The sequence below is a fragment of the Salmo salar genome, chromosome ssa24 (assembly GCF_905237065.1).
Source record: "Salmo salar chromosome ssa24, Ssal_v3.1, whole genome shotgun sequence".
Lineage (NCBI taxonomy): Eukaryota > Metazoa > Chordata > Actinopteri > Salmoniformes > Salmonidae > Salmo > Salmo salar.
The window spans coordinates 36,111,652-36,135,659 of NC_059465.1; the positions used below are offsets into that span (position 1 = coordinate 36,111,652).

General features: G+C 44.3%; 1 protein-coding gene across 2 annotated transcripts in view; it reads left to right on the forward strand.

Moving 5' to 3' along the window:
* The window catches only part of LOC106585809 (adhesion G-protein coupled receptor V1), a 235,723-nt gene extending 212,024 nt beyond the window's left edge, over window positions 1-23,699 (forward strand). For both annotated transcript variants that reach the window (XM_014172456.2, XM_014172457.2), the window contains 4 exons: window positions 8,730-8,851; window positions 17,974-18,159; window positions 19,853-20,027; window positions 23,244-23,699. In XM_014172456.2, coding sequence (XP_014027931.2) covers window positions 8,730-8,851; window positions 17,974-18,159; window positions 19,853-20,027; window positions 23,244-23,362 — 602 coding nt within the window. In that variant the 3' untranslated portion in view covers window positions 23,363-23,699. The remainder of the gene's footprint in view (window positions 1-8,729; window positions 8,852-17,973; window positions 18,160-19,852; window positions 20,028-23,243) is intronic.
* Window positions 23,700-24,008: the final 309 nt, after the last annotated feature.

Genomic DNA, 24,008 nt, shown 5'->3' on the forward strand with positions numbered 1-24,008 from the left:
CGAACTGTTTGGGTATAGACCTGGATAGAACTCTGCAGGGTATCTCTACAGTAGATTGCAACTCCGTCCCCTTTGGCAGTTCTATCTTGACAGGAAATGTTGTAATTGGGGCTGGAAATGTCCAAATTTTTGGTGGCCTTCCTAAGTCAGGATTCAGACACGGCTAGGACATAAGGTTTGGCTGAGTGTGCTAAAGAACCTTGTTTCATGCTTCTACTGTTACTCGGGAGAGAATAAGAGCTGACTCAACAAGTGGACTGCCTGAGGCCAATGAGTTGTTTACTGCGCGGTCACGCAGGCGCGCCGTTGCTTCTTTTTCCTCTGTAATGAATACGCTATTGTCCGATTGGAATATTATCGAATATACGAGCGGTAATGGAACTTTTTGACTTTTCGTCTAGGGTTTTGCACTCGCACATTGTGCCTTTGGAATAGTGATCTGAACGCGCGAACAAAATGGAGGTATTTGGACATAAATATGGAGTTTATCGAACATTTCAGTGGAAGTGGGAGTCCTGAGAGTGCATTCCGACGAAGATCAGCAAAGGTAAGTGAAGATTTATAATACTATTTCTGAGTTTTGTTGACTCCAGAACTTGGCGGGTAACTGTATAGCTTGCTTTGATGGCTGAGCTCTGTACTCAGAATATTGAACAATGTGCTTTCGCCGTAAAGCTATTTTGAAATCTGACACAGCGGTTGCATTAAGGAGAAGTGTATCTATAATTCTTTCAATAACTGTTGTAAATTTTATCAACATTTATGATGAGTATTTTTGTAAATTGATGTGCTCATTCACCGGTAGTTTTGGAGGCAAAACATTTTCTGAACATCACGCGCCAATGTAAAATGGGGTTTTTGGATATAAATATGAACTTTATCGAACAAAACATACATGTATTGTGTAACATTGAGTCCTGGGAGTGTCATCTGATGAAGATCGTCAAAGGTTAGTGATTAATTTTTGCTGTATTTCTGTTTTTTGTGAAGCCTCTCCTTGCTTGGGAAATGGCTGTGTGGTTTTTCTTGTCTCAGCCCTGTCCTAACATAATCTAATGTTATGCTTTCGCCGTAAAGCCTTTTTGAAATTGGACAATGTGGTTGGATTAACGAGAAGTGTATCTTTAAAATGGGATATAATAGTTGTATGTTTGAGAAATTTGAATTATGAGATTTTTGTTGTTTTGAATTTGCCGCCCTGCTATTTCACTGGCTTTTGAATAGTGTGTCCCGCGGGTGCGTCCCACATACCCCAGAGAGGTTTTAACATATGTAGCTTAAGAAACGAGGTTCATGACATTTTTACATTTACATTTTAGTCATTTAGCAGGCGCTCTTATCGAGAGCGACTTACAGTAGTGAATGCATACATTTTTATTATTTTTTTTTCCTGTACTGGTCCCCCGTGGGAATCAAACCCACAACCCTGGCATTGCAAACACCATGCTCTAGCCACACGGGACAAATTAATACTTTTCTAGTAACTAATGACATTCATATTCTGACTATCTCTGAACTCACTTAGATAATACCTTTGATGATACAGTGGTAGCAATACATGGTTATAAGATCTACAGAAAATACAGAAATGCCAAAGGTGGAGGTGAGGCTGATTATATTCAGAACCACATTCCGGTAAAGCTTAGAGAGGATCTCATGTTAAATACTGTTGAAGTAATATGGCTACAGGTTCATCTGCCTCACCTAAAGCCCTTTCTGGTGGGAAGCTGCTATAGACCAATATAGTAGCCATATCTAGGAAAACCAAAGTTCCAAAGGCTGAGCCTAATATTGTGTATAAGAAGTCATACAATAAGGTTTGTAGTGATTCCTATGTTGTAGATGTGAAGAATATTTGTTGGTCCGTGGTGTGTAATGACGAGCAACCAGACGCTGCACTTGACACATTTATGAAATTGCTTATCCCAGTTACTAATAAGCATGCACCCATTAATAAAATGGCTGTGAAAACTGTTAAATCCCCGTGGATTGATGAGGATATTGCCAACTATTTTAATTATTTTTTCATTGGCAAGATTAGCAAACTTAGGCATGACATGCCAGCAACAAAGGCTGACACTACACATCCAAGTATATCTGACCAAATTATGAAAGACAAGCATTGCAATTTTGAATTCCGTAAAGGAAGTGTGGAAGAGGTGAAAAAAGTATTGTTGTCTATCAACAATGACAAGTCACCGGGGTCTGACAACAAATTACTGAGGATAATAGCAGACAATATTGCCACTCCTATTTGCCATATCTTCAATTTATGCCTACTAGAAAGTGTGTGCCCTCAGACCTGGAGGGAAGCAAAAGTTATTCCCCAACCTACAGTAAGAATAGTAAAGCCCCCATTACTGGCTCAAATACCCGACCAATCAGCCTGTTACCAACCCTTAGTACATTTTTGGAAGAAATTGTGTTTTAACAGATACAATGCTATTTTACAGTAAACAAATCGACAACAGACTTTTAGCACACTTATAGAGAAGAACATTCAACAAGCACAGCACTTACACAAATGACTGATGATTGGCTGAGAGAAATTGATGATAAAAAAGATTGTGGGGGCTGTTTTGTTAGACTTCAGTGCAGCTTTTGACATTATCGATCATAGTCTGTTACTGGAAAAACGTATGTTTTATGGTCTAACAGAACACAGTGGGTGTTCTTTAATGGAAGCCTCTCCGACAAAATTCCCCAGGGCAGCTGTCTAGGCCCTTTACTTTTTTCAATCTTTACTAACAGCATGCCACTGGTTTTGAGAAAAGCCAGAGTCTATATATGCGGATGACTCAATACTATACATGTCAGCTACCACAGAAACTGAAATGACAGCAACACTTGACAAAGAGCAGCAGTTAGTTTCAGAATGGGTGTCAAGAAATAAGTTAGTCCTAAATATTTCTAAAACTAAAAGCATTGTATTTGGGACAAACCATTCACTAAACCCTAAACCTCAACTAAATCTTGTACTGAATAATGTGGAAATTGAGCAAGTTGAGGAGACTAAACTGCTTGAGTAACCCTGGATTGTAAACTGTCATGGTCAAAACATATTGATACAACAGTAGCTAGGATGGGGAGAAGTCTGTCTATAATAAAGCGCTGCTCTGCATTCTTAACAGCACTATCAACAAGGCAGGTCCTACAGGCCCTAGTTTTGTCGCACCAGGACTACTATTCAGTCGTGTGGTCAGGTGCCACAAAGAGGGAAATTGTAATTGGCTCAGAACAGGGCAGCCCGGCTGGCCCTTGGATGTACACAGAGAGCTAACATTAATAATATGCATGTGAATCTCTCCTGGCTCAAAGTGGAGGAGAGATTGACTTCATCACTACTTGTATTTGTGAGAGGTATTGACATGTTGAATGCACTGAGCGGTCTGTCTGAACTGTTGGCGCACAGCTCGGACACCCATGCATACCCCACAAGACAAGTCCAGAACAGACTATGGGAGGCACACAGTACTACATAGAATCATGACTACATGGAACTCTATTCCACATCAAGTCACTCATGCCAGCAGTAAAATTTGATTTAAAAAACAGATAAAAATACACCTTATGAAACAACGGGGACTGTGAAGCAACACAAACAGACACATGCATACAAACACACGATAACATATGCACTATACACACATGTACACATGGATTTGTGTTATCGATATGTGATAGTAGAGTAGAGGCCTGAGGGCACACACTGAGTATATTGTGAAATCTGTTATAAATGTATTGTAATGTTTTTAAAATGTATAACTGCCATAATTTTGCTGGACCCCAGGAAGAGTAGAGGGGCTTGCGAAAGTATTCATCCCCCTTGGCATTTTTCTTATTTTGTTGCCTTACAACCTGGAATTAAAATAGATTTTGGGGGGGTTTATATCATTTGATTTACACAACATGCCTACCACTTTGAAGATGCAAAATAATTTTTATTGTGAACAAACAGAAATAAGACAAAAACCAGTAAACTTGAGCGTGCACAACTATTCACCCCCCCCAAAAAAAAATGCAATACTTTGCAGAGCCTCCTTTTGCAGCAATTACAGCTGCAAGTCTCTTATGGTATGTCTCTATAAGCTTGGCACATCTAGCCACTGGGATTTTTGCTCATTCCTCAAGGCAAAACTGCTCCAGCTCCTTCAAGTTGGATGGGTTCCGCTGGTGTACAGCAATCTTTGTCATACCACAGATTCTCAATTGGATTGAGGTCTGGGCTTTGACTAGGCCATTCCAAGACATCTAAATGTTTCCCCTTAAACCACTCGAGTGTTGCTTTAGCAGTATGCTTAGGGTCATTGTCCTGCTGGAAGGTGAACCTCCATCCCAGTCTAAATCTCTGGAAGACTGAAACAGGTTTCCCTTAAGAATTTCCCTGTATTTTACGCCATCCAACATTCAATCAATTCGGACCAGTTTCCCAGTCCCTGCCGATGAAAAACATCCCCACAGCACGATGCTGCCACCACCATGCTTCACTATGGGGATGGTGTTCTCGGGGTGATGAGAGGCGTTGGGTTTGTGCCAGACATAGCGTTTTCCTTGATGGCCAAAAAGCTCAATTTTAGTCTCATCTGAACAGAGTACCTTCTTCCATATGCTTGGGGAGTCTCCCACATGCCTTTTGGCGAACACCAAATGTGTTTGCCTATTTTTTTCTGGCCACTCTTCCCTAAAGCCCAGCTCTGTGGAGTGTACGGCTTAAAGTGGTCCTATGGACAGATACTCAAATCTCCGCTGTGGAGCTTTGCAGCTCCTTCAGGGTTATCTTTGGTCTCTTTGTTGCCTCTCTGATTAATGCCCTCCTTGCCTGGTCCATGAGTTTTGGTGGGCGGCCCTCTCTTGGCAAGTTTGTTGTGGTGCCATATTCTTTCCATTTTTTTATAATTGATTTAATGGTGCTCCGTGGTATGTTCAAAGTTTCAGATATTTTTTTAGAACCCAACCCTGATCTGTATTTCTCAACAACTTTGTCCCTGACCTGTTTGGGGAGCTCCTTGGTCTTCATAGTACTGCTTGCTTGGTGGTGCACCTTGCTTAGTGGTGTTGCAGACTCTGGGACCTTTCAGAACAGGTGTATATATGTATATATACTGAGATCATGTGACAGATTTTTTTATTTTACCTTTATTTAACTAGGCAAGTCAGTTAAGAACAAATTCTTATTTTCAATGACGGCCTAGGAACAGTGGGTTAACTGCCTTGTTCAGCTCTGGGATTCGATCTTGCAACGTTCCGGTTTCTAGTCCAACGCTCTAACCACTAGGCTACCTGCCACCCCAAATCAGATCATGTGACACTTAGATTGCACACAGGTGGACTTTATTTAACTAATTATGTGACTTCTGAAGGTAATTGGTTGCACCAGATATTATTTAGGGGCTTCATAGGAAAGGGGGTGAATACATATGCACGCACCACTTTTCCGTTTGAAATGTATTTTAATTTTTTTAAACAAGTTCGTTTTTTTCATTTCACTTCACCAATTTCAACTATTTTGTGGATGTCCATTACGTGAAATCCAAATCAAATCAATTTAAATTACAGGTTGTAATGCAACAAAGTATGAAAAACGCCAAGGGGGTGAATACTTTTGCAAGGCACAAATACATACACACACAGTCTCTCACACACACTCAGGTGCAGGTCATTTGATAGAGTCTAACTTAAATATTGCCTGTCAACATGCTGCAGATTTTTTGGAGAGGCATGCATTTCAATGCTATCCACCAAATGAAAAATGAATATGCCGCTGCCATTGATATTCAAACTCTTTTGTTCGGAGTGCGTTTCAGAGGTTAGTCTCATTCAGTGCCTTTTTGGACCAGATGCAATTTGGACAAGAGCGGCTACTTTCTGGGCCCCACTCAACAGCCCTGTCATTATGCAGTCACTCTTTGTGCTCCCTGTGGCTAACACGCTAGGTATTAATGAGCACAGAGACAAAGCTCTCTCTCTCTCTCTCCATATCTTCCTCCCTCTCTCTTTTTCCCTCTCTTCACCGCTTCCTCTTTCTCTCTATCTCCATCTCTTCCCCTCGCTCTCTCTCTTGCAGTATCGATGCACTGCACCTTTTAATGACTCAGCCCTCTCTTGGCTCCTGAATGAAGGTTCTTTTTTTGTTTGTCGCCCTAATTAATAGTCTGCATAAGAGGTGGAGGGTCAAAGAGGAGGATCAGGCCTGCTAATATAGTGGAGGTTCAGGCCTGCTAATATAGTGGAGGTTCAGGCCTGCTAATATAGATGAGGTTCAGGCCTGCTAATATAGAGGAGGTTCAGGCCTGCTAATATAGTGGAGGTTCAGGCCTGCTAATATAGATGAGGTTCAGGCCTGCTAATATAGAGGAGGTTCAGACCTGCTAATATAGTGGAGGTTCAGGCCTGCTAATATAGATGAGGTTCAGGCCTGCTAATATAGATGAGGTTCAGGCCTGCTAATATAGAGGAGGATCAGGCCTGCTAATATAGAGGAGGTTCAGGCCTGCTAATATAGAGGAGGTTCAGGCCAGCTAATATAGAGGAGGTTCAGGCCTGCTAATATAGTGGAGGTTCAGGCCTGCTAATATAGAGGAGGTTCAGGCCTGCTAATATAGTGGAGGTTCAGGCCTGCTAATATAGATGAGGTTCAGGCCTGCTAATATTGTGGAAGTTCAGGTCTGCTAATATAGTGGAGGTTCAGGCCTGCTAATATAGATGAGGTTCAGGCCTGCTAATATAGATGAGGTTCAGGCCTGCTAATATAGAGGAGGTTCAGGCCTGCTAATATTAACGAGGTTCAGGCCTGCTAATATAGTGGAAGTTCAGACCTGCTAATATAGTGGAGGTTCAGGCCTGCTAATATAGAGGAGGTTCAGGCCTGCTAATATAGAGGAGGTTCAGACCTGCTAATATTAACGAGGTTCAGGCCTGCAAATATTAACGAGGTTCAGGCCTGCTAATATAGTGGAAGTTCAGGCCTGCTAATATAGTGGAGATTCAGGCCTGCTAATATAGAGGTTCAGGCCTGCTAATATAGAGGAGGTTCAGGCCTGCTAATATAGAGGAGGATCAGGCCTGCTAATATAGAGGATAGTTTATTCCCGTTATATTGTTTTACATTTTGATCTCCAGGATCATGAAGCCTTGTAGTGAGATACTGTTAAAATGTGAAATGGATAAGTTAAATAAATAATCCTCAAAAATGAGAGTTGTTCCGGGAGCAAAGTCAAAGGTCAGATATATAATAGAGGGGATTCAGGCCTGCTAATATAGAGGGGGTTCAGGCCTTCTCTGAGAAGGTTTCTATCCCAGTGCTCAGCCATAGCCATGGTGCTCCTGTCCGTCTGTCTTTCTAAAGAAGTCAGGGCCCGATTCTGACAGGGTTAGAGATATGGGTACGATGTGCCATATCCTGTCCAGTATATCATCTCCCTGGTATATCATCTCCATGGTATATTATCTACCTGGTATATCATTACCCTGGTATATCATCTCCATGGTATATTATCTACCTGGTATATCATTACCCTGGTATATCATCTCCCTGGTATATCATCTCCCTGGTATATCATCTCCCTGGTATATCATCTCCCTGGTACAGCATCTCCCTGGTATAGCATCTCCCTGTTATATCATCTCCCTGGTATATCATTACCCTGGTATAGCATCACCCTGGTATCATTACCCTGGTATAGCATCACCCTGATATATTATCTACCTGGTATATCATTACCCTGGTATAGCATCTCCCTGGTATAGCATCTCCCTGGTATATCATTACCCTGGTATAACATCACCCTGGTATATTATCTACCAGGTATATCATTACCCTGGTATAGCATCTCCCTGGTATAGCATCACCCTGGTGTAGCATCACCCTGGTATGTCATTACCCTGGTATATTATCACCTTGGTATAGCATCACCCTGGTATAGCATCTCCCTGGTATGTCATTACCCTGGTATAGCATCTCCCTGGTATGTCATTACCCTGGTATAGCATCACCCTGGTATATTATTTACCTGGTATATCATCTCCCTGGTATAGCATCTCCCTGGTATATCATTACCCTGGTATATCATCTCCCTGGTATAGCATCTGCCTGGTATATCATTACCCTGGTATATAATTACCCGGGTATAGCATCTCCCTGGTATAGCATCTTCCTGGTCAAACATCACCCTGGTATATTATCTACCTGGTATATCATCTACCTGGTATGTCTCTGTCCCCTATCTGTTTTGGTCGGTTCTGTACTTATAAAAAGTGGGTTACCAGAACCACTCACTTTTAGGTCCTACCAGCATGTGTAGGGACTACTTACAGCCCAGTCTTAGCTGAGCACTTGGCACAGCGTCCAGTCAGTGCACGTGTGCATTCGTGGGTGTGGGAGTGTGTTCGTGCGTGGAGACGGGTTTACTGTACGAGGCAGCCCTGTGCCAGGATCTGTGATCTACAGTAAAGCCTCCAGATTAAGAGTGGCTTCATTAACCAGCCCTAAGGGCCTGGTCTCAGCCCGCTGCCCCGGGCCCAGCTCACTACACTATACTGGGCCACAGCCAGGCCTGGACAGAGAGCAGAGATCATTTAGAACACTCTGAACTTTTGGGAAAAACTCCCAATTTCTGATCGTCATAGGTTAAAATATAATGTATTCATTCTAAGAATGTCATTATGGGTGTGTGTGTCTGTGTGTGTTAACTGTGTATTAGAGTAACTCTGCGCTGTTGTGTGTGTTTCAGAGGTGCCCATGGTGCTGTACCTGTTTGCCCTGGTGTCCCTGGTGTTGCTGTGGGCAGGACTACACATGGGCTACAGATACCTATGGATGCTCATCCTCTACGTCATCTTCAACCTCCTGCTGGTAAGATATCATCACCGTGTGTCTTATTGACTCTCTATTTCTGTCAAAACTTAAGGAAAATCTTTCTTAGTTTTGTAAATGTTACAATAGCACTCCAGCAACTTCCTAGATTCTTGAGAGGCCAGATGTGTAGACTTAGGCGTAATAACTCTCCTCAGGTTCAGTAACTCTCCTCAGTTTGTTTTTGCCAGTGTGTGTGAGTTCAGAATAGCTTCTCTCCTTCTCAAAGCTCATAGCTCTCTAGAGGCACACGTGTACTATGTATTAATAATCCCTTAAAGGGACACACACACACACATGAGGGGCCCAACAGTGCAATGGCTTAAAGGTATACTTTGGGATTTTGGCAATGAGGCCCTTTATCTACTTCCCCAGAATCAGATGAACTCTTAGATACCATTTTTAAGTCTTTGCTTGAGGTTTGAAGGAAGTTGCTAACCATCGCTAGCACAATTGCTAACTAGCGTTAGCACAATGCCTAGAAGTCTAGCTAGCAGATACCCATAGACTTCCAGTCATTGTGCTAACGCTAGTTAGCAATGGCTAGCGAAACTACCTCTAACTTTCTTGATACTGGACACAGAGACATAAAAATGGTGTCCACGAGTACATCTGACTCTGGGGAAGTAGATAAAGGGCATTTTAAGTATCATTTTAAGCCACTGCACTGTTGGGCCCCGTGTGTGTGTGTGCGCGCGTGCATGTTGGTCTATTGATGTGTGTGGGCGTGTGCCTGCGTGCCTTGATGTGTGTGTGCTTGCGTGAGTGTGTGTGTGTGATGAAGGGTGTTCAAGTTGCCTTTGAAGCCAACCTTTTGATGTCTGGCCCTGCCAGTGTGAGCTCTATTTGAGTGAAGATAGCATGAGGACTATCGTAGATACCGTATCTCCAGAGAGTGGAGGCCAGACCGCTCTCTCAGTACTCTCAGTACAGAGTGGGAATGCATATCAGAGAGGGTGAGACTGAGAGAGGAGACGGGGCCATTAGTAAGATGGAGAGAACTTAATCATGAGGTACTTCTGTACAGCGCTGTATGATCTACAGCCACTAGTACGTAACATCTTGTTTAGTAACGGATTCATAACTGACAATGTGCTGAAAGATGTTTGAACTTCATTGTCTGTTGCTAGTTGAGGGTAGATTCCACACACATAAAGTAAGTGTATAATTTGAAATAATTTTTTTCAACAACATTCTAACAATTGTTGCATTAGGTAGACAGTGGATTGGACAGCGGCATAATTCTTCTTTTAGACTAGTCCTTGTGAATGTCTCTGTTAGCTGTCAATTTTTCTCCCAGACACCATTTGTCCATTAAGTGTGTCACACAGGTCCCTGGCTCTATGTAGATGACGCCCGGCTCAATAAGCTGCAGACATCAAAATCAAATCAAATTGTATTAGTCACATGCGCCGAATATAATAGTGAAATGCTTACTTACAAACCCCTAACCAACAGTGCAGTTTCAAAAAAAGACAGATAAGAATGAGAGATAAAAGTAACAAGTAATTAAAGAGCAGCAGTAAAAATTAACAATATATACAGGGGGGTGCCGGTACAGAGTCAATGTGCGAGGGCACCAGTTAGTTGAGGTAGTATATACATGTAGGTAGAGTTATTAAAGTGACTATGCATAGATAATAACAGAGAGTAGCAGCAGTGTAAAGGGGGGGGGGGGGGGCAATGCAAATAGTCTGGGTAGCCATTTGACTAGATGTTCAGGAGTCTTATGGCATGGGGGTAGAGGCTGTTTAGAAGCCTCTTGGACCTAGACTTGGCGCCCCGGTACCGCTTGCCGTATGGTAGCTTAGAGGACAGTATGACTAGGGTGGCTGGAGTCTTTAAGAATTTTTAGGGCCTTCCTCTGACACTGCCTGGTATAGAGGTCCTGGATGGCAGGAAGCTTGGCCCCAGTGATGTACTGGGCCGTTCTCACTACCCTCTGTAGTGCCTTGCGGTTGGAGGCCGAGCAGTTGCCATACCAGGCAGTGATGCAACCAGTCAGAATGCTCTCGATGGTGCAGCTGTTTTTTTTTGTTGAGGATCTGAGGACCCATGCCAAATCTTTTCAGTCTCCTGAGGGGGAATAGGTTTTGTCGTGCCCGCTTCACGACTGTCATGGTGTGCTTGGACCATGTTAGTTTGTTGGTGATGTGGATACCAAGGAACTTGAAGCTCTCAACCTGCTCCACTGCAGCCCCGTCGATGAGAATGGGGGTCGTGCTCGGTCCTCTTTTTCCTGTAGTCCACAATCATCTCCTTTGTCTTGAACACGTTGAGGGAGAGGTTGTTGTCCTGGCACCACACGGCCAGGTCTCTGATCTCCTCCCAATAGGCTGTCTCGTTGTTGTCGGTGATCAGGCCTACTACTGTTGTGTCATCGGCAAATGTAATGATGGTGTTGGAGTCGTGCCTGGCCGTGTAGTCATGAGTGAACAGGGAGTACAGGAGGGGCTGAGCGCGCACCCCTGAGGGGCCCCTGTGTTGAGAATCAGCGTGGCGGATGTGTTGTTACCTACCCTTACCACCTGGGGGCGGCCTGTCAGGAAGTCCAGGATCCAGTTGCAGAGGGAGGTGTTTAGTCCCAGGGTCCTTAGCTTATTGATGAGCTTTGAGGGCATTATGGTGTTGAACCCTGAGCTGTAGTCAATGAATAGCATTCTCACATAGGTGTTCCTTTTGTCCAGGTGGGAAAGGGCAGTGTGGAGCGCAATAGAGATTGCATTATCTGTGGATCTGTTGGGACGGTATGAGATTTCGAGTGGGTCTAGGGTTTCTGGGATAATGGTGTTGATGTGAGCCATGACCAGTCTTTCAAAGCACTTCATGGCTACAGACGTGAATGCTACGAGTCGGTAGTCATTTTGGCAGGTTACCTTAGTGTTCTTGCGCACAGGCACTATGGTGGTCTGCTTAAAACATGTTGGTATTACAGACTCGGACAGGGAGAGGTTGAAAATGTCAGTGAAGACACTTGCCAGTTGGTCAGCGCATGCTCGCAGGACACGTCCTGGTAATCCGTCTGGCCCTGCAGCCTTGTGAATGTTGACCTGTCTAAAGGTCTTACTCACATCGGCTGCGGAGAGCGTGATCACACAGTCTTCCGGTACAGCTGGTGCTCTCATGCATGTTTCATTGTAATTTGCCTCGAGGCGAGCATAAAAGTAGTTTAGCTCGTCTGGTAGGCTCGTGTCACTGGGCAGCTCTCAGCTGTGCTTCCCTTTGTAGTCTGTAATGGTTTGCAAGCCCTGCCACATCCGACGAGCGTCAGAGCCGGTGTAGTACGACTCGATCTTAGTCCTGTATTGACGCTTCGCCTGTTTGATGGTTCGTCGGTGGGCATAGCGGGATTTCTTCTGAGCTTCCGAGTTAGAGTCCCGCTCCTTGAAAGCAGCAGTTCTAGTCTTTAGCTCAGTGCGGATAATCCATGGCTTCTGGTTGGAGTATGTACGTACGTACAGTCACTGTGGGGACGACGTCATCGATGCACTTATTGATGAAGCCAATGACACATGTGGTGTACTAAATGCCATTGGAGGAATACCGGAACATATTCCAGTCTGTTGCTTGCAAAACAGTCCTGTAGCTTAGCGTCTGCTTCATCTGACCACTCTATTATTGTTCTAGTCACTGGTGCTTCCTGCTTTAGACATTTATTATTTTTTAACTAGGCAAGTCAGTTATGAGCAAATTCTTATTTACAATGACGGCGTAGGAACAGTGGGTTAAGTGCCTTGTTCAGGGGCAGAACAACTGAGTTTTTCCTTGTCAGCTTGGGGATTCGATCTAGCAACCTTTCGGTTACTGGCCCAACGCTTTAACCACTAGTCTACCTGCCGCGTGGGAGATGTCACGATGACAATAACTGATGTGCTTAGAAACCCGAACCATTCACAAATACCGAACTATGAAGTCATCTGATCAGATGTCCAGCCTGACCAACGGTATGACCTACTTCCTCCAATGTTATCCAGTTGATATCAAGACTTCATGGAGATCAATCGAGTGAACTGTCTAAGACATGGCTTTGTTTCACAGCCTGTCATTTACGCCCCCCCCCCCACCACCACAACTTTATCTACACCAGACAAAAGCAGTACTTTCCAGGGAGTGTTCTCTGTAAGACAGGAATAATTTATCTGGAACAGACAGTTTCCTTTTCTACATGTAATGAGGTTCCAAAGCGAGCTGTGTTCAAGACCATCGATTAACTCTAAACAAATACATCTGACCTAGATATTCCAGAGTGCTCCTACTGCTACTACTCCTGCTACTGCTACTACTCCTTCTACTATTGCTACTCCTACTACTACTGCTACTCCTACTACTACTGCTACTACTACTAATTCTACTGATACTACTACTGCTACTCCTGCTACTGCTATTCCTACTGCTACTCCTGCTACTCCTGCTACTGATACTTCTACTCCCGCTACTCCTACTGCTACTGCTACTCCTACTACTGCTGCTACTCCTGCTACTGCTACTCCCACTCCTACTGCTATTCCTGCTTCTACTGCAGTTACCCCTAATCCTACTGCTACTTCTACTGCTACTCCTACTACTGCGGCTGCTACTACTGCTGCTACTCCTGCTACTCCTACTCCTACTAATACTGCTACTGCTACTCCTACTCCTACTAATACTGCTACTGCTACTCCTACTCCTGCTGCTACTCATGCTGCTATTGCTACTGCTACTCCTACGGCTACTCCTACTGCTACTCCTGCTACTACTGCTCCTGCTACTCCTACTTCTACTCCTACTGCTGCTCCTACTGCTACTCCTGATAGTACTGCTGCTCCTACTGCTACTCCTGCTACTACTGCTACTCCTACTTTTACTGCTACTTCTACTTTTACTGCTACTCCTACTGCTACTGCTACTCCTATTCCTACTCCTACTGCTACTCCTGCTGCTACTCCTGCTGCTACTCCTACTGCTGCTGCTACTACTGCTGCTACTACTGATACTCCTACTGATACTCCTACTGCTACTCCTGCTGCTACTCCTACTGCTGCTACTCCTACTGCTACTCCTGCTACTACTACTGCTCCTGCTACTGCAACTCCTACTCCTACTGCTGCTCCTACTGCTACTCCTGATACTACTGCTGCTCCTACTGCTACTCCTACTTTTACTGCTACTCCTACTCCTGCTGCTGCTACTACTGCTCCTGCTACTGCTACTCCTACTCCTACTCCTACTGCTGCACCTACTGCTACTCCTGATACTACTTCTGCTCCTACTGCTACTCCTACTGCTACTGCTACTCCTACTCCTACTGCTACTCCTGCTACTACTACTGCTACTGCTACTCCTACTCCTACTGCTGCTCCTACTGCTACTCCTGATACTACTGCTGCTCCTACTGCTACTCCTGCTACTACTGCTACTCCCACTGCTACTCCTACTGCTACTCCTATTCCTACTCCTACTGCTACTCCTGCTGCTACTACTGCTGCTACTCCTACTCCTGCTCCTACTGCTACTCCTGCTGCTACTCCTGCTGCTACTCCTACTGCTGCTGCTACTACTGCTGCTACTCCTACTGCTACTCCTGCTCCTACTGCTACTCCTACTGCTACTCCTACTGCTACTCCTACTGCTGCTACTGCTACTCCTACTGCTGCTACTGCTACTCCTACTGCTACTCCTGCTCCTACTACTACTCCTACTGATACTCCTACTGCTACTCCTACTGCTGCTACTGCTACTCCTACTGCTGCTACTGCTACTCCTACTCCTACCTCTAGTCCTACTGCTACTCCTACTCCTACTGCTACTGCTACTGTTCTCTTTCCTAGCGATGCCAGCGTCAGGCTGTTTTGAACCTGTTGTGAAGCTGTTGGTGTCGGCAGGAACACAATTAAGGGACAATTGTTCTGCTTTGAGAGTCTGCATTTACGGAGGAAAAACAATTTGTTTTTTAGGGAGATGAGGAACATTGAGATCAGAGCACTGATATTTGTGTCATGACACAGCCATTAAGGGCACGTCATCACCAACACTAATGAACATTAATAGAGTGGAATCAACAGACAGGAAATGTAGAGTACAGTGCTGCATTAGCATGAATTAGGTTTTTAAAAATAGCATAATTGAAATGATCATTTCATTAGGATTTATGATATAATCACATTCCTTCTATGTTGTGTGGAGTGAGGTTTATACGTGTATGGCAGGATAGCAAATCTTCAGATCACGGTTTACTGTTGTGACTGCCATAAGCCTCAGAAACCCTAAAGAATCATTCCAATGACATAGCTTATCCTTGCTATCTATTGAGTTGGTATAGTATCTGATTATCACACTTGCTTCTGTTCTGTAGCAATTTCTTACCACAGTTGCTTATGTGCCTCTATGATATTGCACACTTGACAGTTGCACGCTCTTTCAGGTTGTTTTGTGTTATCTCCCTCATGCGGTACATTTTCCATTAGGATCATTTTCCATGTTGTTATTGTTGTTGGAGTGACTGTTTCTTTGACTGTAAAAGGCTGTTTAATGTTTCTGCTCACAACAGCTGTGTGTGTGTGTGTGTGTGTGTGTGTGTGTGTGTGTGTGTGTGTGTGTGTGTGTGTGTGTGTGTGTGTGTGTGTGTGTGTGTGTGTGTGTGTGCAAACATACAAAGAAGGTATTTTCTCTGCATCCATTTGAACTATATAGACATTGTTAATGCTATGGCTGTATTCTACCATCTCTAAACCACAGCAGCATCACTAATGCAGTAGTCCACTGAGCAGCCGTTAGCCAGCTGGCTCCAGTGCACTGGCTATATTTCATACAGCCTGGTTAGTGGTTAGTTAGCACTGCTCTGGAGCTACTAGGCTACATCAGAGGACATCTGTACAGGAAGGGCAAACATCAGCGAATGGATAGAATATTCCTGAGAAGACATTGGGCCCTATTACATCTAGGGAACTAGAAACTGGTAACTTGATGTCCAGGATGGTTTTCTTGCATTGCAGAAATGTAAGCCTGGATTGAATGGGTCAAGTAAACACACAAATGTTTCAGTGTGTTCTAGGTACAGTGCATTCGTAAAATATTCAGACCCCTTGACTCTTTCCACATTTTGTTACGTTACAGCCTTATTCTAAAATTGATTAAATCATTTTTTCCCCCTCATCAATCTACACACAATACCCAATAATGACAAAGCAAAAACAGATTTTTTGAAATGTTAGCAAATGTATAAAAATACAAAACTTAAATATCACATTTACATAAGTATTCAGACCCTTTACTCAGTACTTTGTTGAAGTGCCTTTGGCAGCGATTACAGCCTTGAGTCTTCTTTGGAATGGCGCTATAAGCTTGCCACACCTGTATTTGTATTTCTCCCATTCTTCTCTGCAGATCCTCTCAAGCTCTGTCAGGTTGGATGGGGAGCGTCGCTGCACAGCTATTTTCAGGTCTCTCCAGAGATGTTCGATCAGGTTCAAGTCCGGACTCTGGCTGGGCCACTCAAGGACATTCAGAGACTTGTTCCGAAGCCACTCCTGCGTTGTCTTGGCTGTGTGCTTAGGGTCGTTATCCTTTTAGAAGGTGAACCTTCACCACAGTCTGAGGTCCTGAGCATTCTGGAGCAGGTTTTTATCAAGGATCTCTCTGTACTTTGCTCTGTTCATCTTTCACCGTAGGGATGGTGCCAGGTTTCCTCCAGATATGACGCTTGGCATTCAGGCCAAAGAGTTCAATCTTGTTTCTCATGGTCTGAGAGTCATTTATGTGCCTTTTGGCAAACTCCAAGCGGACTGTCATGTGCCTTTTACTGAGGTGTGTGTTCCATCTGGCCACTCTACCATAAAGGCCTGATTGGTGGAGTGCTGCAGAGATGGTTGGCCTTCTGGAAAGTTCTCCCATCTCCACAGAGGAACTCTGGAGCTCTTTCAGAGTGACCATCAGGTTCTTGGACACCTCCCCGACCAGGGCCCTTCTCCCCAGATTGCTCAGTTTGGCCGGGCGGCCAGATCTAGGAAGAGTCTTGGTGGTTCCAAACTTCTTCCATTTAAGAATGATGCATGCCACTGTGTTCTTGGGGACCTTCAATGCTGCAGAATTGTTTTGGTACCCTTCCTTAGATCTGTGCCTCGACACAATCCTGTCTCTGATCAATTGAATTTACCACAGGTGGACTCCAATCAAGTTATAGAAACATCTGAAGGATGATCAATGGAAACAGGATGCACCTGAGCTCAATTTCAAGTCTTATATTAAAGGGTCTGAATACTTATGTAAATAAGGTATTTCTGTTTTTTATTTTTAATACATATGCAACATTTTCTAAAAACCTGTTTCCTCTTTGTCATTATGGGGTATTGTGTATAGATTGATGAGGGTGATAAAAGTATTTAATACATTTTAGAGCTGAGGCTGAGGAATGTTTAGAATGTCCCTGATTGAGTTTAGTAATTTACATTATTTTATTTTACGTCTTCTATTATCCTATAAATTGATTTCTATCTGTCTTGTTAATTGCTACTGAAATCATTCTCTCCCTGGCTAACTTTTAAATGTTTTATTGAATCTTTATTTAATTAGGCAAGTCAATTAAGAACAAATTCTTATTTACAATGACTGCCTGCCAAGAGGCAAAAGTCCTCCTGTGGGGACGCGGGCTGGGATAAAAATAAAAATGTAGGACAAAACACACATCACGACAAGAGAGAGACAGAAACACTATGTAAAGAGAGACCAAAGACAACAACACAGCATGGCAGCAACACAGGACAACACAGCATAGTAGTTACACAACATGACAACAACACGATAGCAACACAACATGGCAGGAACACAATATTACAACAATGCGGTAGCAACGCAACACGGCAGCAGCACAACATGGTAGCTACACAACATAACAACAACACAACATGGCAGCAGCAAAACATGATAGCAGCACAAACATGGTACAAACATTGTTAGGCACAGACAACAGCACGAAGGGCAAAAGGTAGAGACAACAATACAACACGTGAAGCTGGCTGGTTAGCGCTGAGCCTCTCTGTACCTCTTATGTTCTCTCTCCCAGGGTGGTGTAGGTCTGTGACCTAACCTCCTCTAGTAACACACACACACACATAACCCCTGACCTTTGCCCTGTGCCCTCTCCCCAGGGCCTGTACGTGTTTGCTGTGTACTTCCTGATGCACAACCAGCTATGTTGGCCAGCCAAGGCCAGCTACACGGTGGAGATGAATGGCCAGGGCAGTCCAGACTCCGCCTACCAGGGAGGGGGTACCGCCACCATAGGGGAGGAGATCAACAAGTCCACCCTGAACCTCATCAGAACCATGGAGGAGGTAACACACATGCAGTCTCTCTCTGCCATTGTTCCCTCCCTCACTGCCCAAACTATGGAGAAGAAATAGTGAGAAGCCCTGTTCAAGCCCTACAAGCCCCCAGCTGACTGACTGACTGACTGACTGACTGACTGACTGACTGGCTGGCGGGCTGGCTGGCTGGCTGACTGACTGGCTGGCTGGCTGACTGGCTGACTGGCTGGCTGACTGGCTGACTGGCTGGCTGACCACTGTTACCAAACCTCTGAGTCTGCTTCACCCTTACCTCCCATTCCTCTTTGTCCCCTGCCCAGTGTAGGGGAGACAGAGGGGGGGCAGACTTTACGTAATTTCTCCTGGTAACACACAGTCCCTTTTTTGCCAAAGTAGGAATCCACTAATCCTGTTTTTTTGAGAACACAAACGTTGTGTTGGAGAGAAAAGAGAGAAAATTGAGAGGTGGAAAGGAAAGAGAGGGGCGAGAGAGGCGGAGGGGATTGGTACATGGGAGGCATCTCATCAACCCCCTTCAGAGCGGATATGACAAATCCACTGGTGCCTGGCGGTGCCTAATTCACCAAGCTCTAGACACTCTGTACCCATTATAGACAATTACGCCGTGCTGTCTGTCATTACAGCCTGTTCAGATAGGCTAGTACACCAGCTGTCTGTCTGGCTGTTGATGATATGTTGTTCATTTCAATCAGCTATGTAGTGCTAGGGCAAAACTGAAATGTGCAGCCCTTTAGGGTCCCCAGGACCAGATGAAGAAAAACTGAGATAAGCTATTACACCTGCCTGCCTGTCTGCCTGTTTCTGTCTTTCTGCCTGTCTGCCTGTGTCTAACTGTATGCCTGTCTGCCTGTTTGTGTCTAACTGTATACCTGTCTGTCTGCCTGTGTCTAACTGCCTGTCTGTCTGCCTAGCTAGTTGTCTATGAGGGTGCTGAACTCTCTTTCCACCACTACTCTTGTAGACATTCAGTGATTATCTCTCTGTTCTCTCTGTCTCTGTCTCTGTGTCTCTGTCTCTATGTATCGGTCTCTCTCTGTGTCTCTGTCTCTCTCTTTGTCTGTCTCTCTCTGTCTTTCTCTCTGTTTCTCTCTCTGTGTCTCTCTCTGTGTCTCTCTCTGTGTCTCTCTGTGTCTCTCTCTGTGTCCCTCTCTGTCTTTCTCTCTGTGTCTCTCTCTGTCTCACTTTGTGTCTCTCTCTGTGTCTCTCTCTGTCTCATATTCATCAGCAACAGGCCCAGAACCTGATTTTGTATGAGGCCCACGTGACCCCTCATCCTGCATTAACCCTTTGGGGAGTTTGGGCAACAAACTCTGTGTGACCCTCCATGTCTCAGGCGTGATTACACGGCTCACAGGCCCATTCTCTGCTACCCAGAGCGGACTTGGTGCCAGAATGGGCCTGGTGTGTGTCATTGCATTAATCATGGAGATTTAGTTGACCCATTTACACGCTCATCTCTGGTTAGTGTTGTCTATGAAACGCCTTGAGGACAACCACTTAGCTATCCAAACACTCTAAATGTTAGCTCATAAAAGGCACTGTAGAAATGGAACCCTGACATACTTTAGGCTCTGTCATTTCAACTTGTTGGAATTTGTTGGAGTGGCTGTCTTTGATAATACCATATTCAGTCTGTAAACGTGTGTGTGTCTGCGCGTTTCTGCGGCTGTGTGTGCTTGCGTGCGTGTGTGTGTGGCAGGTGTCTGCGGACTGGGAGTGTGCGTCTCTGCATCCAGACAGCCAGCCCAGCAGTGTGTTTAAGCAGAGCCCTCAGAGTGGGACCGACTCCACCGACGGAGGCTTCATCAACACCAACCTAGTGGCCGACGATGAGTCCCAGGACTTTGATGACCTCATATTTGCCTTAAAGACTGGTAAGAATCATCATCGCTGAGTCCCACATGGCACCCTATTCCCTATATAAAGCACTACTTTTTTGTCAAGGTTTTTTATTTTTGGCATTTGGACGTTTACATGGATAAACAGGTAGTGGGAAAAACACAAACTGAACCCTTACCACATCAATCCCAACCCCCTATATAGTGCACTACTTTTGACAAAGGCCCATAGGGCACTTTGTAGGGAATACGGTGCCATTTGGGACAGAGCCTATTGCTAATCCTGCACACGTATTCCTCATTAGCCATCAATATGAAGCCAATAACTAGAGTGCAGAGTTATTCCTGGTCAGGTCACATGCTCAGGAAAAACTCCTTGTCCTACTCCTCAACACCATAATGATGTCATGGGAGAAGTGAAAAATGCAATGACTCACTATAAATACAAATCACATCTTATTCCCTCGTAGGCTACATTTTCCAATGACTCAGGGGCCAAGAGGGCCAAGAGACCAGAGATGGCAGAATGGAGGGCTCGGGTTGGGGGTGTAGGGTTTGAGCAAAGCTTGAAGGTAGGGAGGGGCAGTTACTCTTGCTGCTCCATAGGCAAGTACCATGGTCTTGCAAGCTTAGACTGGAAGCCAGTGGAGTGTGCAGAGAAGCGGGGTGACATGGGAAAACTTGGAAGAACATACAAATCTTATTCCCTCGTAGACTAAAGTTCCAATTTGTACTTGAGCATACATTCTCTATCTGGAATATGGGTGACTCACATATGGCCTTTAACCTTTGTGTGATTTTGTGTGTGTGCGCTCATGTACACGGTTGTGTGTGTGCTTGCGTGAGTGTGTATGTCACGGTCGCTGGAATAAATGTCGGACCAAGGCGCAGCGAATGTTGAGTTCCATATTATTTATTAGAAAGTGAAACTAAGCAAAGACAAAAACAAATAAACAATAAACTAACAACGAACCGTGACTACAGAGATGCTACGTGCACTAACTCAAAACAATAAACACAGGTGGGAAAAACAGCTACTTAAATATGAGCCCCAATTAGAGACAACGATTACCAGCTGCCTCTAATTGGGAGTCATACAAATCACCAACATAGAAAATCAAACCTAGAACCCCACATAGAAATAAATAAACTAGATCACCCCCAGTCACACCCTGAACCACTTCACCATAGAGAAACAATGGCTCTCTATGGTCAGGGCGTGACAGTGTATGCATGCGTGTATTGGTCCCGTGTGGCTCAGTTGGTAGAGCATGGTGTTTGCAACGCCAGGGTTGTGGGTTCGATTCCCACGCGGGGCCAGTATGGAGAAAAATGTATGAAATTTATGCATTCACTACTGTAAGAGCATCTGCTAAATGACTAAAATGTAAATGTATTGTTTGCATGTGTGTGTTCCCATGGAAGTCATTACTGCTGGCCCTGCTCGATCACTCCTTTGCAGAGCTTTAATCCTGCACCCTTAGGAACAGTTTTTCCTCAGTCATCAATGTTTAATGAGATAAAGGGCTAACAGCAGACTGATATATCACCGCTCCCATTCTCAAGTCACAGAGTAATCGCTTCACACTGCCTGAATAACAAGTGGTAGACCCAACTGAACACATGCCAAGTAGTGCTCAGTCCTTTTTCTGTATGAAATATATATATATAGCCCCTGGTCCAAAGTAGTGCACTATAAAGGGAATAGGGTTCCATTGGGGACGAAACCATAGAATGGTGATGTCATGGCTCTTTCGTAGTGACCAAGCCGGCAGTGCTCTGTGAAAGAGTCATGACATGTAGCGTGACATCCTCATACTGTTTAGATGGGACGTCTCTTCGCCACACATAGCTACTACGTTCACTGTGGTTGGATTCTTTAGAGAGGACACCTGTTAGTTTTATTAACCTTCCTTCTCTCTCTCACCAATTAAGATCTCTGTTCATAGAAACACCCTATGGAAAGAGACGTGACATTTAACTTGTATACCAGTCAAGCCTGGTAGCCGTGTCCATATCATGGAAAAGGATTTGACCCTTCCTCGTGGTGGCCAGCTAAGTCCCTGATTGATCAGTCCCTGAAGGGCCCCATGCTAAACAGGTTAATCTGGCACCTCAGTGCTAACCGGGCCCCTGGGAGTGGGCTGGGAATACACACCAGTATCCACACCCAGAAAAACACTTGTCCATTGCCGTGGCGATGCTAAATTAAAAGTCCCCCTGGTGGCAGCGGACTTGGAGGGAGTCAGAGGTGTTAATTAGAGTGGATTGGGTAGAGAGGGTAATGTTACCGTAAACAAAAGCCTCGGGAGAGGAGAGCTAACCCTTCTTCTGCCGTCTGTGACGTGGATTGTGTGCGCTGTATTCTAATAGGCAGTTGTTATGGAGGAGGAGTTAGCATTTCTCTGGCCTTCTCTATCACCCATCGGTACACCCCAACATTCAGCCTCAAGAGGAATACAGATATGGATGGGTGGCATTTACATTTTAATTACCTCTCTTACTGGTCAAACAACAACCAATCAAGGTTAAATAAGATTGAAAATCATAAAGGAAAATGTATAAACACAAATATTTGCTATTATGTCTTCATCAGACTGCTTGGTTGTTTGCTTGGTTGTTGTGGAACACCTGAAGCGCTCCACTTACTTACAGTATTTTCTATTTTCTTCAAGGTTAAACAGAATAGAGGGGGGGTGATTATTATGGGTAAAAAACAACCAATCCTGGCCCCTCTTGAACCAGATAGAAAGTATGCAGACATTTTAATGGACCTGTATATTTTCACAATGTGTGCATCCCAAACAATACCATATTGTTTGTACTATTGTTTTGTACTACTTTGACGAGAGCCCCATGGGTCCTGGTCAAAAGTAGTGCACAATATAGGGAATAGGGTGCCATTTTGGACAATCCATTGTTCATGTCTTTACCTTTGGTAATGTTGAAAATGCTATTTTACATAAAGTGTTGATTTAACTGTTTATTGATCACAGTCACTTTTCACTCAGGACACTGCAGCAGGTGTTGATGTCGAAATCTTCGGTATACAAAGAACAAATGACTTGATGTTTTGTTAACGAGTTTCTAAGTTAACACTGAATGATGTCAAACATTTATCATAGCTCTGATCCACGGTGTAGTGTACAGAGAGTAGTGGATGAATGCGCACTACGCCTTGGACCAGAGATGACAACATTATTAATAAGTGATGCTTGACATGCGCTGTCTCTGTCTCTCTCCCCCTGTCAGGATCGGGCCTTAATCTGAGTGACAACGAGTCGATCCACGGGAGCCATGACGGTGGGAGTACGGCCCCGTCTCAGATAGTAGAACTAAGACGCATCCCCATCGCAGATACACACCTCTAACCTCCCACGTTTTTATACCACAGAGAACAACACAAGTGTTTTTATATTTCTACTGCCTTTGCACTAAAACATCACGTTTTTTTTAATAGAGTAGTTTTGGTTTTCGTCAGTTGTTTGATGTCATGAAAGCCGGTGATGTTTTTGTCTGTTTTTATATGAATATATCAATGTGTTACTAAATGAATGTGTACAAGTTCTCGACACAGTTTTTGAAGCTGATTTGATCTCTCCTGGGTGTAAATGCTTTTGTATAGTTTTTAGGACACAAGCCAGCACCCTCAAACCTGCTGCTAAGGTTTCTGTAACATTGTTAATAAATATTTCAACAGATATTTTACATCGGGCTGTCTTGATTCAATTGTGATTGGGTTTAGAGTGACCGACAGCAGTCTATGGTAAATGTCAGCAGTCAAACATAAAGAGAGGAGAACTTGTGTGAGAGTTGCGTAACGCAGGATGTGGAATTGCTGAGTGGCTGTGGGGTCACGCAGTCTCCTGGGGAAATTTCACAAACTTGTTCTACACGTTGTGAGAATTCTGGTCCATGGAAAGGTCTGAATATTTCTGCTTGTGTCTGCAGGAGGCGGAGGGACTATGAACTATAGATGAGATAATACCTAATCATAAAACCTGTCAATCTACTGTA